This window comes from Cuculus canorus, chromosome 4 (assembly GCF_017976375.1).
Source record: "Cuculus canorus isolate bCucCan1 chromosome 4, bCucCan1.pri, whole genome shotgun sequence".
In the NCBI taxonomy this organism is placed as follows: Eukaryota; Metazoa; Chordata; class Aves; order Cuculiformes; family Cuculidae; genus Cuculus; species Cuculus canorus.
The window spans coordinates 73,741,797-73,757,343 of NC_071404.1; the positions used below are offsets into that span (position 1 = coordinate 73,741,797).

Genomic DNA, 15,547 nt, shown 5'->3' on the forward strand with positions numbered 1-15,547 from the left:
TTTTAATATAAGGAAATGGCTTTTACTATTAAAATCAACTGACAACTTCATTGTAAAAACAGAGCTCCCCTTATTGTACCTGAAAAAAATACAACTTAGAATATTCTATTATCATTCCTAATTTAAATGTCAGATTTCCTGGTACATAAGTTACGAAGTTACATTTAGAAAGCACACCAGCACAGTGGCTAAACAGAACCAGGCTGAATCTCGCTGCACCCTAGTAATTAGCCAATTGGTGATTTAAGTCGTTTATACAGTTAGCTCATTCATAAAGGAAATGATTCATGACTGTGTGTCTCTATTATGAGAGGGAAATGGGTTTTCTTTGGCCAGCCAAAGAAAAGGGCACTTAAAATCAGCAGTAATTTAAATGAGATTTAATAGAGCCATGCCTGTCCTGCATAAAGTCTCTCCTCCTCCCTTTAGGGCTGTCCCTTCACGAATTCTTGCAATACATCACAGGAGGAAAAAAGCCAACAACTCTGACACAGCAAATTCAAATTCTGCTCTGTAGCAGTGCTGACAACAAAAATAAGATAAAAATCCTCCATGAAGCATACAGTTGAGAATAGCTTTGTAGGGGAAGAAATTCCTTACCTAGCATTTAGAAATGTTTTCTAACCTTTGAGTCCTTTGAACTAACTAGGGTTTATTCTGAAGCATCGAGCAGTGGAGTAAACACTACAGCGAATCCAAATCAGAGGTAGCATTTTGGGAAATACCACCACAAAATTCTGCATGTGTAGCATGAAAAATACATCTGGAGTCTGTTCTTTTGACTTCCCAAAATTGCTTGTATGCATTATTTTGATTTTATTTGCTGCAGAAGTCTCCTAATGAAATGTGTGTTTAATTCTGAAAAATAGTGCCAATTTTTAGAGGAATAAGAGGACACCAGAGTGCATTAAAAATTAAAAAATAGATAAAGAAACGAACAGTAACTACTAATCAGGATTTATGCACCTTTATCTTGCCTCAGAATACACTTGAGATTTTAAATCATTTAAATGTGTAATCAGTTTTAGAGATCTAGCAGCCCACACCAGAAATAAATCAAAGCAATCTGCCTATTGTGTACTTGGAGCCATTATTGTATCTGGAAAAAGTAACATAAATGGCAAACCAAAAAGGAGTTTGTGCTACGACTGACCTAAGAAAATCCAATACTGTGGAAGCAAACTATGTTCCAAAGGGACCAAGCATCAGAATTTATGCAGTGAGCAACATTACTGAGCTACCAGCCTCTCTCCTCCTGAGGCCTGCCCACACTACGCACCAACAAGTCATCTCATTTGTCTCCTACTCTAAAACGTGGCTTTATCCATAGCTTTCCATGGAAAGCCAGAACTTTATCTGCAAGCTAAATGCTTGCCAGATGCTCAAGTTGATATCCTTATTGCTGGCAGCAACCCTTCACACAAATGCCTATGAATCTCCAAGAATTTTACACCCAAGGGATATCAAATAGCCTGTCACAGACTGCAATCATAACTGAATAAATGATTGGTCCTTTTCAGAGAGCTAACGAGCAGGGGGAGCAAACCTGCATCCCCAGAAGTCAGCATCACAAAATAAAAGTAACCGCAGATGAAGCCACAGACAACTAAGTCTTATGGCTTTTGAACAGATTTTCCTGTCTCCTCTTCATCGCATTACCTCATTTATGACTGAAGGCATCCCAAAATACCCAATCTATTTACAGAAAACTATTTTTCACTCTGCACTTAAAGTGCATGTAGATACTGTGTCTGCCTTTCTAATTAGTATTAAAGTACATTAACATACACTGATGTAACACACGTGTTTACACATAGTGCCAATAGTATTCACTACTGATTTGTTTGTGCTTCGTTTCCATCATCCTTTCAAATTCTCATAGACACCTGGTTATACCTAGATTTAAGAAGAATATCAGATTCGGCTCATTGGGCATCTCCTGTACACTTACAGAAATTATTAGATTTTCAAACTATAAAAGTAAGGTTACTTAAGGCACAGATGCACCCAAATGCAGCTGAGATCAAGTGCTTTCCGAAAAATCCATGTTATGCCAGTTTTACAAGAAAAAAGGTAACACTTCAAAGGGAGTAGTTTCTAGATGGTACCTGTGGTGCTGTAACTTTGGCTGTAAGACTCCCAGCCTGCACGTCTATCAGCCATGCATATTCCAAAGTATCGCTTCCAAGAGGCAGCCCTTCTGCTGAAAACATGGCATGAGCACGCAACTGCAGACCTGACAGGCTGATGTGACCCTCTCGGAGAACTTCATCCACTGCAGGTCGCTGTGAAGGACAAGTCAGTTCAAGTTACTGTTGGCAAAGAATACATCGTGTGCAAAAACTCTGCAGCCAGAACTCCTTCATTACACTTTGATCTTTGTCTCATAAATCCTGTTGATTTTTACAGAATTAGAATTATAGAACTATAGAATGGTTTGGGTTGGAAGGGACCTTAAAGCCCGTCCAGTCTTCACACCCCTGCCTTGCACAGGGATGCCTCCCACTGGATCAGGTTGCTCAAAGCCTCATCCAACCTGGCGTTGAACTCCTCCAGGGATGGGGCAGCCATAACTTCTCTAGGCAACCTGTGCCAGTGCCTTTAATTTTGTACATCTAGACAGTCCCAAGACTCCTTCACACTACCCTCGCAAGAACATATATGCAAATCTTAAAATGGGAGAGGCAGGTTTATCCAACCCACATCTGTTTTCATTTTTAACAACCATCATCAGCAACCTTCCCTTGGTGAACTGCACACGGTGATATCTAGATGCCATCTGTTAAATATACTGCAATAAATAAAGAATATGTTTAACAACATGTGTTTAGCAGAGTGTGTTTAACAATGGATTGATCAAGAGGTTAAAAAGCATGGTTTATGAAGGTTTGCTACCTTCAGAAAGCTGACACGTTATTAAAAAAAAAGTTTAGAAATACATAATTAAAAAAAAAAAATTATCAGAGGCTGCCCTCTAACTCAGGCTTTCCACCAAAGCATTTCTTGGCTACCTAAAGCAAAACTACTTATTTCCAGATACGAAAACTCAGATGTAATACTTTTCAAAGAAATGGAGTTCCACTAGCCAGAAAAGAAATCTAAAAGATAAAACCAGCACAGGCTGTTTTTAACACTAGAAGCTACTGAATGCATGGAGGGAAGCTGTACATTAAAGCTGGTAAGTCAACAGCAAAACTCTTCAAATTCAGTTTTCTCAACTTGTTATCTTGCCTGGTTTGTTTTCCCCTGTCAGCAAACCCTTTGGAGCTGCTTAATGTAGAAGAAGCACACCCCTACACTGGCGATCTATGTCTCGATTCAGAAGCTATTCCAAACCAACACGAATGGCAAACACAAAGCAATGACACTTGCCCAACCAGGCAGAGGGACAATTCCTGTTCTGTTTACATCAGGACTATGAACTTCGCACTAGAATGAATTAGGAAGTTAGCAGACAGTATTTTTGAGGTATGTAATATGAACAAACGGTCAATTTGGGGTGTTTTTTTATGTTTTTGTTTGTATAAATTCTTTGTTAGGAAAGCCCCTACCAAAAAATAATTCAACTTCCACACTGCAGACACACACACACAAACATGAAAACCAGCTTACTACCTGATAGTTGTCATTCAGAAACAAATTCACTGGAGACAGTACAAGCTGAAGCATTGTTTCTCTAAATCCTTTCTTCATCTCAAAACATAACCTTTCCAAGAAAGCTGTAGGGCATTCAGGGCCATCTGGAGTGCAATGCTAAAATAGAAATCAAACACATCTATTTCAGAAACTCACAATATACAACATTGCTGAAATTGTAAGGTTAAAAGCAAATCTGTGAGCAGGAAGCATGCTATTTTTCCTTCAAAAGAAGCCTGTGCAGCTTCAAAAACCTTTCGACAATTACATAAACAGCAACTGAAATCCATCTGGGTGAATGCTCATCTGGGTTCTTACTTGAATTCCTGGGATTCCCCAGAATGCAGCGGCAGAGAGCAGAATTACTTTTAGAAGAATTCTGCTAATTAGCAGAGAAATCATAATGATCAATAAAAAATATTATAGCAGAAATCACGTTCACTGAATAAAAATCATACTGAAAAATACCCAGTTCTGTTTCCCAGATATGCAAAATAAATCACGTCTCCAATTGGTTTTGACAGTCACAATCTGAGTAGAGAATATACACACTTTTGTAAGCACCACCTATTACAGTGGGTACTCGGGGTAGAGTCTACTACCTCAGCCATAATTTTACCACTTTTTTCTTGAAAACCACTTTTTGGTGAACAAATAGAGCTCTGTATTTTTTTTTAACCATCTTTTGAGACAAAGGAAGCAGCACTGCTTCTAGGACATATCCAAACAGACCTCCAAGACTTGTCAAAGAGATTTGACAAGAACCATAAGTAAAAACCCTGTCCCAGGGAGTAAAATTTAACTCCAGATTATGAAACTTGAAAAAAAAAAAATACATGAAGCAAAATATTTGAAGATTCTGAAGTCCTTACCACTGGTAATCGCCCATGCACTTTGTACAAATTCACAAGTACAGTGATATCCCATGGGCGTAAAGTAAGAGGGTGAACTGGCTTGACTGAACTTTCGTTTTCTTTTTTGTCATTTTCCACTCCAACAGCTGTCCATCCAGAACTTGAAGACGTTGACAGTGACAAAACAGGGCTTGAAATAACTTCTTCAAAATCAGTGTACATGTCATCTTCTCCAAAATAATTTTCCTAGGAAAAGGAATTGTTATGACCATATGGAAAACAAATTAAAACCGCATAGGCAATGTAATGAAACACAAATCCATCTTTTTCCTGTAGCCCTCCTACCAACCTATACAGATGATCTTTACGGTCCCTTCCAACTCAAACCATAGGTATACAACCTATAGCTGAAGAAATATATATGCTTTTATGAAAAACTGATACCTTAAGTGAGCAAATTGAAGCCATGTGCTTTGCAGCAAAAGCAGGTGCTCTCAGTAGTTCTCTAAGTACCAGTATCCTAGATGCATGCAACACAAATAACCATTATGAAGTACAGCTGCTGACATTTTACATAGCATTTGTTCTTTTAAGGATACAGAACTTGGAGAGTAAGAACACAAAACATACTGCAGGAAGTTACTCTCATCCAACCTTCTGAAACTTTTTATCAGCATATTCCAGAATTTTAAGCAGGCTTCTAAAATATTTGTTTGTAAGTATTTCTCCTCTTGGGTCTAAACCCCACCTTGTTTCTAAGCCAATCCTCCTCAACTATCTAAGACTAAGTTCTACTGGGAAACAGAAAATCTGTCATTATTTTATTTTTTAATGTTATTTTTTATTGTTTCATTTATTAAGAGCATCAGAATCTGATTTCTGATAGTTTGCCAACTCCTTCCCTCCTTAGGAAAAAAAAATAAATGACTAGACTTCCCAGGAGAATCTTCTGAATTAGGCAGGTTATATTTTCTTGTTCATTCAGTATGAAGGATCTCTTGGGGACTAAGTGTTCCGTGGAGCAGAATCCTTTTTGACCAAAGAGGTAATAACACAGACACAAACGCCGGTCCCTCATTCGTTCTTAGAAAGTAATTCAGAACATCAGCCTCTTGTGCTGACAAAAACGTTCCAACTACTACAAACTCCACTGGCGATTGGTGAGATGCAGATAAATGAGTACTAGGCTGAAGATTAAACTGAAACAGATTTCAATCTTGTCATGGTTCTTGCTCTCCTCCTTCCTTTTTTTGTCTCATTTGCTTTCCAAAATATCTTTGTTCTTCTGTAAGCACAAGGCTGCAGTGCAAGTAAGAGAAAGAGGAAGTGTACAATAAAAAGCAAGGCACCCACGTCCTTGAAAATACCTGCAGAAAAGTCAGTCTCATTATTGGCCTGAGAATAATGCCTCCTGTGGATGTGTAATTTCACTTGTCTGGAATTCTGGAGCACAGGTGTTATGAGGAGCGACTGAGGGAACTAGGATTGTTCAGCCTGGAGAAGAGGAAGCTGAGGGGAGACCTTATGGCTCTCTACAACTCCCTGAAAGGAGGCTGTGGTGAGGTGGGTGCTGGTCTCTTCACCCAAGGAACAAGTGATAGGATGAGAGGAAATGGCCTCAAGTTGCACTAGGGAAGGTTTAGATAGGAAAAATTTCTTTACCGAAAGAGTGGTGAAGCATGGGCAGAGGCTGCCCAGGGAAGTGCTGGAGACCCCATCCCTAGAGGTGTTCAAATACATGTGACATGACTTAGTAAGCACAGTGGTGTTGGGCTGATGGTTGGACTAGATGGTCTTAGAGGTCTTTTCCAACCTTAATGATTTTATGATTCTATGATCCTACTGAGTCTCAAGTATTTTTGGTGTTAATGCATATGAATTAAGCACTGGTTCGTGGCCAAACCAAAAAACCCTCAAAATTTAAGCAATACTGATCTGCTTGGCTTCTTAGCAAAGGGAAAAAGAAAAGGTTCATGTTACAATACAATATATTTTATAAGGCAGACCCAGCACTGGGCGCCAAAACTCCAGTAACTCACTCCTGGTACCTTGCGTTGTGGTTGCAAGAACCTATAAATCATTCTTTCCCAGCCATAAGCCCCTTAATAAGAAATACATTATGGTACACCAAAAAACTACCTCCCAAGAATAGAAGGCTCAACAAAACTGCATGAATGATGCATGTCCAGAAATCCCTCCCCCATGTATTAAAAAAGATCAAGGAAAACAAACTGAAAAAAGAATTCAACCACAAGTCAGGAAAACAAGCATAAAACATCCCCTGGTAATCTATTAAGGGATGCTGCCAGCACAGCTGGACAAAAAGACGTAAACACAGTCACAAAAATATTAAAAAGAACAATAAATGTGCATTTTCAAAATCAGGCTAGTCATCTAAAGTTCCTCTTGAGATTAAGATAAAAGCTAGATTTAATATGAGAAAACTGCACCCAAAAAAATTGAATCATCATAGAATGAAGGGCCCTAATGAAGCACTGTTTACATACACCTCCAGGGGTAAAAAGCACTGAAAAAGTGCTGCTTTGCTTGGCAAAACCAGAACCATCTCGTGAATATATGGGCTCCAAATAAAGCTCAATACACAATTCAAACATGCGTGCATTTCTCATGCATCAGAAGAAATGAAGTCTTCAAGATGCAATATTGGCCAATTTTAATCCTATTTACTTTAGTGGCTACGTAAGAAAACAATAAGTATATTTGCAAGTCCTATACTCTAAAAAAAAAAAAATTAATATTTTCTGTTATTCTTGCTTACATGCAATACCTTATATAAATTCATAAAAATGACTGTTTCAGTGTAAGTCCTGATGCTGATCACCTGTCTCAGAATTCTAATTCCTTATTCTCTGACCCCAAATTAAAGCCTCCAAAAGTGCTACCTCAGCCTAGATCTGCACAGGCTAAAACAGACCTTAAAACAAATAAACAACAAAAAACCCAAAAAAAGACCCCGAACCACAGAGCCCAACCAAAACCCAAGCATTTCACTGTTAGTCAAACATGGAAGACACAAATAGTCCCCTCTGCTTCTGTCACAACAAGGCCTTCCAGCACTGAAAGGGGCTCCAGGAATGCCGGGGAGGGGCTCTTTGGCAGGAATTGCAGGGAAAGAACACGGGGGAATGGTTTTAAGACGAAAGAGGAGAGGTTTAGATTAGATATTAGGAAGAAATCCTTCACGGTGAGGGTGGTGAGGCACTGGAACAGGTTGCCCAGAGGAGTCATGGCTGTCCCATCCCCGGAAGTATTCAAAGCCAGCTTGGATGAGGCTTTGAGCAACCTGAGCCAGTGGGAGGTGTCCCTGCCCATGGCAGAGGAGTGGAATGCATGATCTTTAAGGTCCCTTCCAGCCCAAACTATTCTATGATTACGACACTCTGTAGAATTTAAAATGCACTAAAAACACGGGTTCTGACATACTTTCGCACTAAAGCAACTGCTAATATAAGTTCCACACTCATAATCATGGATTTTTTTTCTTACTTCCATTTCTTTTTTACTACTGCAAATGTAAAAAATGACATTTTCTGCACTTGAAGTCCAGAGCGTATGCTATTCCTTGAAAGGAAAATTATGGTGATATGAATCTACATATATTGGAAGTCTTCTTATAATCTTCTGCCAACTGATTTCATCCCACCTATGCCACATCACCAAATGAAGTCACTCCAAACGCATAGTACGAAAAGTGTTCATCTAAATTCATGTACTCTGCAAAATTCTAATTTCCAGTTTCAAACAAATTATTTCCCTTTTCTACATGTGTCCGTTCATGAATTTTACAACTTGCGTTCCTGTGCCTACCTTTATGGACAGAAAAGCTTTGAGCAGGGGTCCATACAGGGTTATCTGGGAGTCCGGGGAGAGTTCCAGTTCCACATGGAGCTTATCTGGGGGCAGTTCTGCGGGGTCAAGAGGAAGGCGAGCTGAAGTGGTGGGAGATGAAATCACGCTGTCAGCTGTTTTCTGTGATGGCCTTAGCACAGATAACATTGATTCTTCCATTTCTGACACTTTGGAACAAAACAAAACAAAAGAAAACAGATTTTCATTACAAGTTAGGTTTCTGATGGACAAAATTCTGCAGATATGCATGTGTGTTAAATATACACTATTTTGCAGCTTTCTAACTTGGACTGTATAATTATGTTAATGTCTACAATGCAGAACTGGTTTCTCATATCTAGGAACTAAGTGAAGATAGGAAAATATAGAATATTTTAGTAATGGGAATTATGCAAGAGAAAAAGAATCCTTCAAATTCTGGAGAAAAACCCAATTTATTTATCTTGCTTTTCAAGTTAAACAAAGGCATACTTTCATTTCAGTGTAGCAGATTTCCCACAATCACACGGCTACTGCAGAATAAACAAAAGCGAATAAACAGGAACTCTGCAAAAGTTACAGTAAAAGCCTATTCTGAACCAATAACTCTGTGGCCAGAATTTCCTCTCAAAGAACTCAACTACTCTACTCACAAAACAATTTGGAAATTCAAACCTTATTTCCTATCCCTTCTTTTTACTTAGGGTTAGGGAGAAGGAAGCACTTCGCCTTTCTTAAGTGAGAAAAGATGTCAAGAAGGAAGTGAATAACTGCAGGTGTTTTGGGGATATAAAGTGATTTCTGGGAAGTAAAGAACTCTATGGGAAAGCCATATAAATTGATGCTCCAGATGGAGCATGATTTCAGGTGCCTGTTTAACTGGCAGAACTGGCACAGACGGAACTACAATGAATATGCACCTGTAGCCAGAAAACCTTCGAGGCTTTAATTTACCATTACTGTCTACAATATTTGCATTATATTGTGTGTTATAACTTCGCTAAATGCCGTGATGAGACCACCACTTTTTTGGAAGCTGCATCTAGGACACAACATATTTGTCTCCTGACACTTAAGACTTTCTACTGATTGACTCAAAACAAAATACAGATGTTGCTACTGTAACAAACACCTTCTATCAGTGCACAGATTACAAGCGAGCTGGACTGGGGTGGATTGTTCACTGAAGGAAGCTGCAGACAAAATTACCTGTGTGTATGCAAACTTTGGAATGCAGGTGCAGTTGCTGTGATTACAAGTAAATGTTTTCAAATTCAAAGTATGCACATTTGACACAAGCTGACAGAGTCTAACAAGAGCACTTATTGAACATCTGCAAGATCAATCTTACTTTTTCTGCTTCATTCTCCAAAATGAGCTCTTTGAGATTTGAATTGTTGGCACTCAAAATCTAAAAACACTCTCCAGTACGGCTTCTTACACCTGCTGATCGTGGCCCATTCAAATTAGCCCTCATTATTCTTCCACTACCTCTCTTTCCTCAGTTCTGCTTCCCACAACTCAACCTGAAAGACTTTTATGTAACACTATAACTTCCTGCATACCTCTCTCTGAATTTAAAATAACTTACTTTTATCTCTGCACTTCAGTATTTTATAACTTCTTTTTTTTTGCAAGCACATACTCGTAGAACATAACATTTGTCCAGAGAAGTTGCAGCTTCTCCCCTCCCTGGAGGCATCCAAGGCCAGCTCAGATGAGGCTTTGAGCAACCTGATCCAGTGGGAGGTGCCCCTGTCCACGGCAGGGAGGCTGGAACTGGATGGGCTTTAAGATCCCTTCCAACCCAAACCATTCTGTGATTCTATGAATATTTCTTATTTAGAAATACCATTTAGACATTTAAAATTTAAAACCTCTTGTTTAGTAATTAAATGTAGACTGACAGTCTAACACATCTGATGGCCACAATTTACTTCAACAGTGCTAGCTACAAAGAAATCTCAGAGATTCATATCCATAAAGGTAAAATATTATTGTAGCTCATATATAGCGTATTTAAACACTTAAATCATAAGACAAGATCAAAAACATCCAAAGGAAAAAATCTGAGACACACTAAGGAACATGATCCTGTGAAAAACACCGTATTAATATTTAATGCACCAAGTGATATTTTATGCTATTCAAAAACACATTTAAGAGCACCAATTTGTTAAGGACAAGGAGAAATGAACTCTAGGCAGTATCTTCATTTTACACTGGGAACTGTGACATATTTGGAAATCTTGAACCATGAGAAGCTGTCAGTTTTTAAATCAAGACTAGTACAGTCTAAAGATGTATAATGGTAGTTCAGTTCAAAATTCATTTCTGCAATTTTAAGCAGTCTGGATCCCACAAAGCCACAGAATTCCTGAAATAAAACACGCTAACAAGAAAAAGGTAGTGACACTTACATGATTGTTTTAACTGCTCATCTGCCTTCTGAGGATAAATTGGATGCCAGGAGTAGTCAATTGTGAACACAACACTTGGGACGGTCCAGCATTCAACCCATCCAGCTCTTTCAAAAAGAAACATCACATTTTTATTTGAAGAACAATACTTTCATTAAATATCTTTCAAGAACATATGACATTGCTTTTGTCACAAACAAAATAAGTAAAGACAAAGAGCCAATATAAAGACTTAAATATATATCACAAAAGAACTCACTCTTCTTGAGTAATGTTTCTCCATTTTGGTTTGCCTGTTTTCTGACCGCTTTGACATTCGGCAGAAATACAAGATTCGGGATTTATTTTATTAGGCTGACAATCTTTCACCAACATAAAAAGGGAATATTTGCTAGGATGACAATCTGGTAGATATAAATGAAGATCAACATCTTCTCCCTAAAATCAAACATTAGAAACAGAAGAGTTAATTTACATTCACTTCAATGTTCATGCTATTGGCATGTTCATTTGCACAATCATCTTCACTTCACAGGCAAAGTGAGGCAAGAAATCTCAGATTTCATGTGATTGCTGACCACAGCTTCCCACCAGTTTCTAGAACAACCTCTGTGGCACTGAACAGTTTCAAGTCAATTTTCACATTTTCTAAATAAATGTGAACAGATTTCCAGTGATAAAATACATAAATAGGCAAATAGTCTAAGTATATATGAAAATATACATACTAAATGTGTGTATAAATATAAGTACAGAGCATATGTGTATATACATACTTAAAATATATCTTTATTTGTGAACATATACGTATATACAAATTAAAACAGCCATAGATGCCTCATATTGTAGGAGACAATACATATAAGCAACAGAAACCATTTACCTCTGGGTTGCTTAAAGAAAAAATTCTATGAACTGGATGTGAAAGAGAGCATTTTTATTTCAGGAAAGAGTTTATTCAAAATTTCCAGACTGAAGAAGGTAGGGAAACATTTGGAAGACAAAAGAGGGTGAGAGGAGAAGAACTTACCCTTAAAGAGAATCTAGTATTGCATATGGTTGGAACAAAATCAGTGAAAGGCAGAGAGAAAACAATGTTCAATGTTTCTCCACAAGCTGCTAGATAAACTGGAAGAGCAGAGGGAAAATAAACAAGACGTCTGTCAAGATCACTCCCCGTTTTGTTCTTCAACAAATTATCAAACAGCTAAGTTAAATAATGAAAATATATTCAAGAACTTCTTATATAGGCAATTGCCGTTTTAACTACTGAATATTTGAAGTACATCATACTAAATTATTCTGAAAGTATTTACTCCCTACTGCTTGTTCTTTATAGAAAGACACTGTAATTAGTACAATAAAATGGCAAGTACACAATAAGAACTACTGTAACCAATATCTTGGGACTTTATTGCTTCACACACCAGTTTTTGGACAAGAAAACACACGTTGAAAGTTCCTCAGGCTTCTGATGAAGCAGTGAGCCTTATTTTCAACTAGAACACAACATCATTATTTTTAATCCACCATCCTCTTTCTACATCGAAACCGCAAGATTCTAGTACAGCGTAGACCACTGTAGACCAAACTGCACGTGAAACAGTTTTAGCTTTCTGAAATGAACCTCTTAGTTCGGTCTAAAATTAGCAACGTTATCTCCTATTCTGAAACAAACAGGAAACGGACATTTCCAGTTATATGGAGTTCAAATGGTATTTTGCCAACATTACTTTAAAAATGCATTTCCCAAGTGAATGTTTCCAGTTAGCTTACTGAATATATGTCAAGACCTCACAGTTGCTCTCTACAAACTGTTGTACTAAATCAAAGATTCAAAGAGTCTTGAAAAATGAATGCTAAAACATGATCTAGAGCTGCACGCTCCCCAAAAAAGGAATGCACTTCATACGTACAATTTACAATAGCTTTAGGATGGTTTATGCACACCAACAGAAGTAAAACAGGTAGTTATCACTGAACAAACATTCCTCTAGTAAAAACATTGTAATTCTTGTATACTCTGCCCCTCTAGTCTATATGTTGTATGCATTTTTTGTAGCATGTACTCTTCTTCCAATAAAAAAAGGTGATCTCACCATTTTCTTGTTGTTTGGTGGAACAATCAATCCAGTTGTGTTGATTTGCAGCCCAAATCATTTCAAACTGATGAAACATGACTTTGAAGTTCCACATATAAGGAACAAATGAAAAAATATCGGGTGCGCTATCACTGGACCAGTCTTGGATCAAATCTAAAACCACATCAAGCAATAAAAGAAAAGTTAGTAACAATCAAGTGAGAGATTTCTTCCTTTAAATTTTTGGCTTTTCGTAAATTATAGATCTTAATCATTCGCTCCTTTACAGGGAAAGGAAAATGAGAATACACAGTATCCGTTTCTCAGGCAGATATTCCACACATACTTGCTGTGAATCCATACCCCATTTCTCACCTCCTTTTTAAGCTGGAAAGCCAGAGGTTTAATCACGTTTTCTAGTTTAGTTTTCTTCAGTAGCAGAGTTACACATTGATCTAAAAGCACTCCGCTACCACCTGCTTTCCTTTGGTTTTCCACTCTGATAATCTGAATGTGTACTACTATTATTTTCTAACATAGCAACACAGCGTTCTTGTAGGAGATTGAGGATAACTTTATTAGCATGGCACTACGCCTGCACTAATTAATCCTTCCTCTCAACAGGGCTAATTAGCCCAGGCTGCCGCATTGGTGGGGCTATATTCTTTCCATTACAGCAGCTGGAATGTTCAGCACTAGTTTGGTATCACATTGTACTGCTTTGTACACCTGTATTCTCCCTCACTGCCAAAATCCTAAGGAGCAAATTACTTTGTCTCGTCATCTGTCAGCCACATGGACACAACCTAAAGCCTAAGTAACTGAAAATCAGTCAGCCAAAGAGAGTGACATTGGAGAAATCAGCATCCGAGGTGACAAATTTTAAACAAATCGACAGCTCTGATAAAAATAAATTAATCTGAAATTTGAAATCACTTAAGAGCAGATCAAATATAGTTTAGATGTTAGAAATCTAAATTATTTGCTATCTCTACTCAAATATCATGTACTTAGACACTTGTAGGCAACAGAAAACATGAGAAACTTTGTCCTCAGAAACAATTTTTTGTCCAAAATATGTGAAATCAGAGTATTCGACCTAGTACACCTTTGCAGACTTTGAAAAGAAATTCCAAAGAAAGACTATTTAATTTGATACATAACTTATTTAATAAAGACGTTACCTGTAAAGAAGCTTTTCTGAGCAAAGATAAAATGATAGGTTGCTTTATAAACCTCAAGTTCGCATTGCCATGTCTGTGGCATGTTCCATATCCTGGGATAGCTGGCATTAATATGGAACTGTGAACAAGATATTAAAGCATCACAATTACTTGAAAAGATGACAGACAATGCCTGACCCTGTAGCTCAGCAGTTTTCACATATGTACTTTGCTGAATTATTAAAACTGTTCTCCTGCTGGGGTGAACAGACGGCCTCCCCAGTTCCTTAATAATTTAATATCTCTCTTACTGTGTTTGAAGGTCAAGTGTTAGCATATTCATTTATTTGGAAAGGTATACTAGGAAATTCTGGTACATCTGTTGTAGTAGATGTACCAAACAATTCATAAATCAACGTTTTCATTCAAAGCATCACTTTTCACAATACAGTACAGATAAAATCCCCTCAGACTGTAAGATTTTTCAACCACTGATATGATGCTCTAATTTGGACATTAAAAACATCACTGTAATAAGGTCATTTAAAAACTAGTGAGAAAGGCATTCTCCAGCACTGCAGTACTGCAGAAGCGAAATTCTCCGCAAACAAAACAATAATGCAGCACTCTGAAGTAACTTTTACGTACTTATGCACACACATTGTGTAGCACAGCTAGTGAGTGTAATCATTTGTTAAGGTCAAGCCTATATAAACACATAGCTCCACAGTAAACTAAGCAGGTGTAAATGGTACTCCAACCCCTCTGCCACTCAAGACACATATAAATTGGTATATAAACTACTTAAGTCACTGAAAGTTACACATGTACACAGTTATGTGTGCGTATCTAATTCCTTACATATTTAAGCCTTACAAAATACATTCAAAAGGCCTGTTTCAATATGGTTCAAGAACCTAAAGAAATGCTCCAGAGGCAAATAAATATGTTCTTTATTAAAAATCCTCTAAAGACTGAAGCTTTGTGCTTATTAACATAAACTTACAGCCAGCATTTCAGCTTCTAAGAGAGTCCGGTACTGCATACTGCTGGTGGCATCAACATGTAGAAGCTGCCCTTTAATTGTAGGTGAATAGCCTAGCAAACAAAAGACATAAAACATAACCATTCAGGCATGAGAGCTACACAAATATTTAAATCATTTTCACCAGTGATTTCACCAGTTCCCTAACAATCAAGAAATACCATGATGGAAATTAGTACTACAACAGTTCTGTCCTCTACTACTTGTCAACAAAGAGCTTAATGTTTTCTGCCTTCATGTAGAAGGGATGACAACAGTCTTCTTAATGGGTCTGGAAATGCTCAGGTTCTGGAGATCTTGGTCTAAGTTGCAGAATAAAACTCAAACATGCCAGAAAGAATCAAGAAACCAAACCGTAACTTTACATTTATCCCCACTTCACCTTGGCTTTTGGGGTTTGTTCTGCTTAATTAGAACACCATTAAATTAGTATTCATAACACACTTCTTGATATGATTCTACTACTACATTCATCCTACTGAAGATGTCTTCCTGCTTT

The 15,547-nt window shown here is 37.7% G+C and overlaps 1 protein-coding gene across 9 annotated transcripts in view; it reads right to left on the minus strand.

Moving 5' to 3' along the window:
- BLTP1 (bridge-like lipid transfer protein family member 1) overlaps positions 1-15,547 on the minus strand; it is a 123,201-nt gene that overhangs the window by 75,590 nt on the left and 32,064 nt on the right. For all 9 annotated transcript variants that reach the window (XM_054064923.1, XM_054064924.1, XM_054064930.1 and 6 more), the window contains exons 13-22: positions 15,010-15,101; positions 14,025-14,142; positions 12,859-13,014; positions 11,790-11,887; positions 11,019-11,197; positions 10,760-10,866; positions 8,319-8,527; positions 4,509-4,736; positions 3,616-3,753; positions 2,109-2,285 (exon numbers count right to left, since the gene is read on the minus strand). In XM_054064923.1, coding sequence (XP_053920898.1) covers positions 2,109-2,285; positions 3,616-3,753; positions 4,509-4,736; positions 8,319-8,527; positions 10,760-10,866; positions 11,019-11,197; positions 11,790-11,887; positions 12,859-13,014; positions 14,025-14,142; positions 15,010-15,101 — 1,502 coding nt within the window. The remainder of the gene's footprint in view (positions 1-2,108; positions 2,286-3,615; positions 3,754-4,508; positions 4,737-8,318; positions 8,528-10,759; positions 10,867-11,018; positions 11,198-11,789; positions 11,888-12,858; positions 13,015-14,024; positions 14,143-15,009; positions 15,102-15,547) is intronic.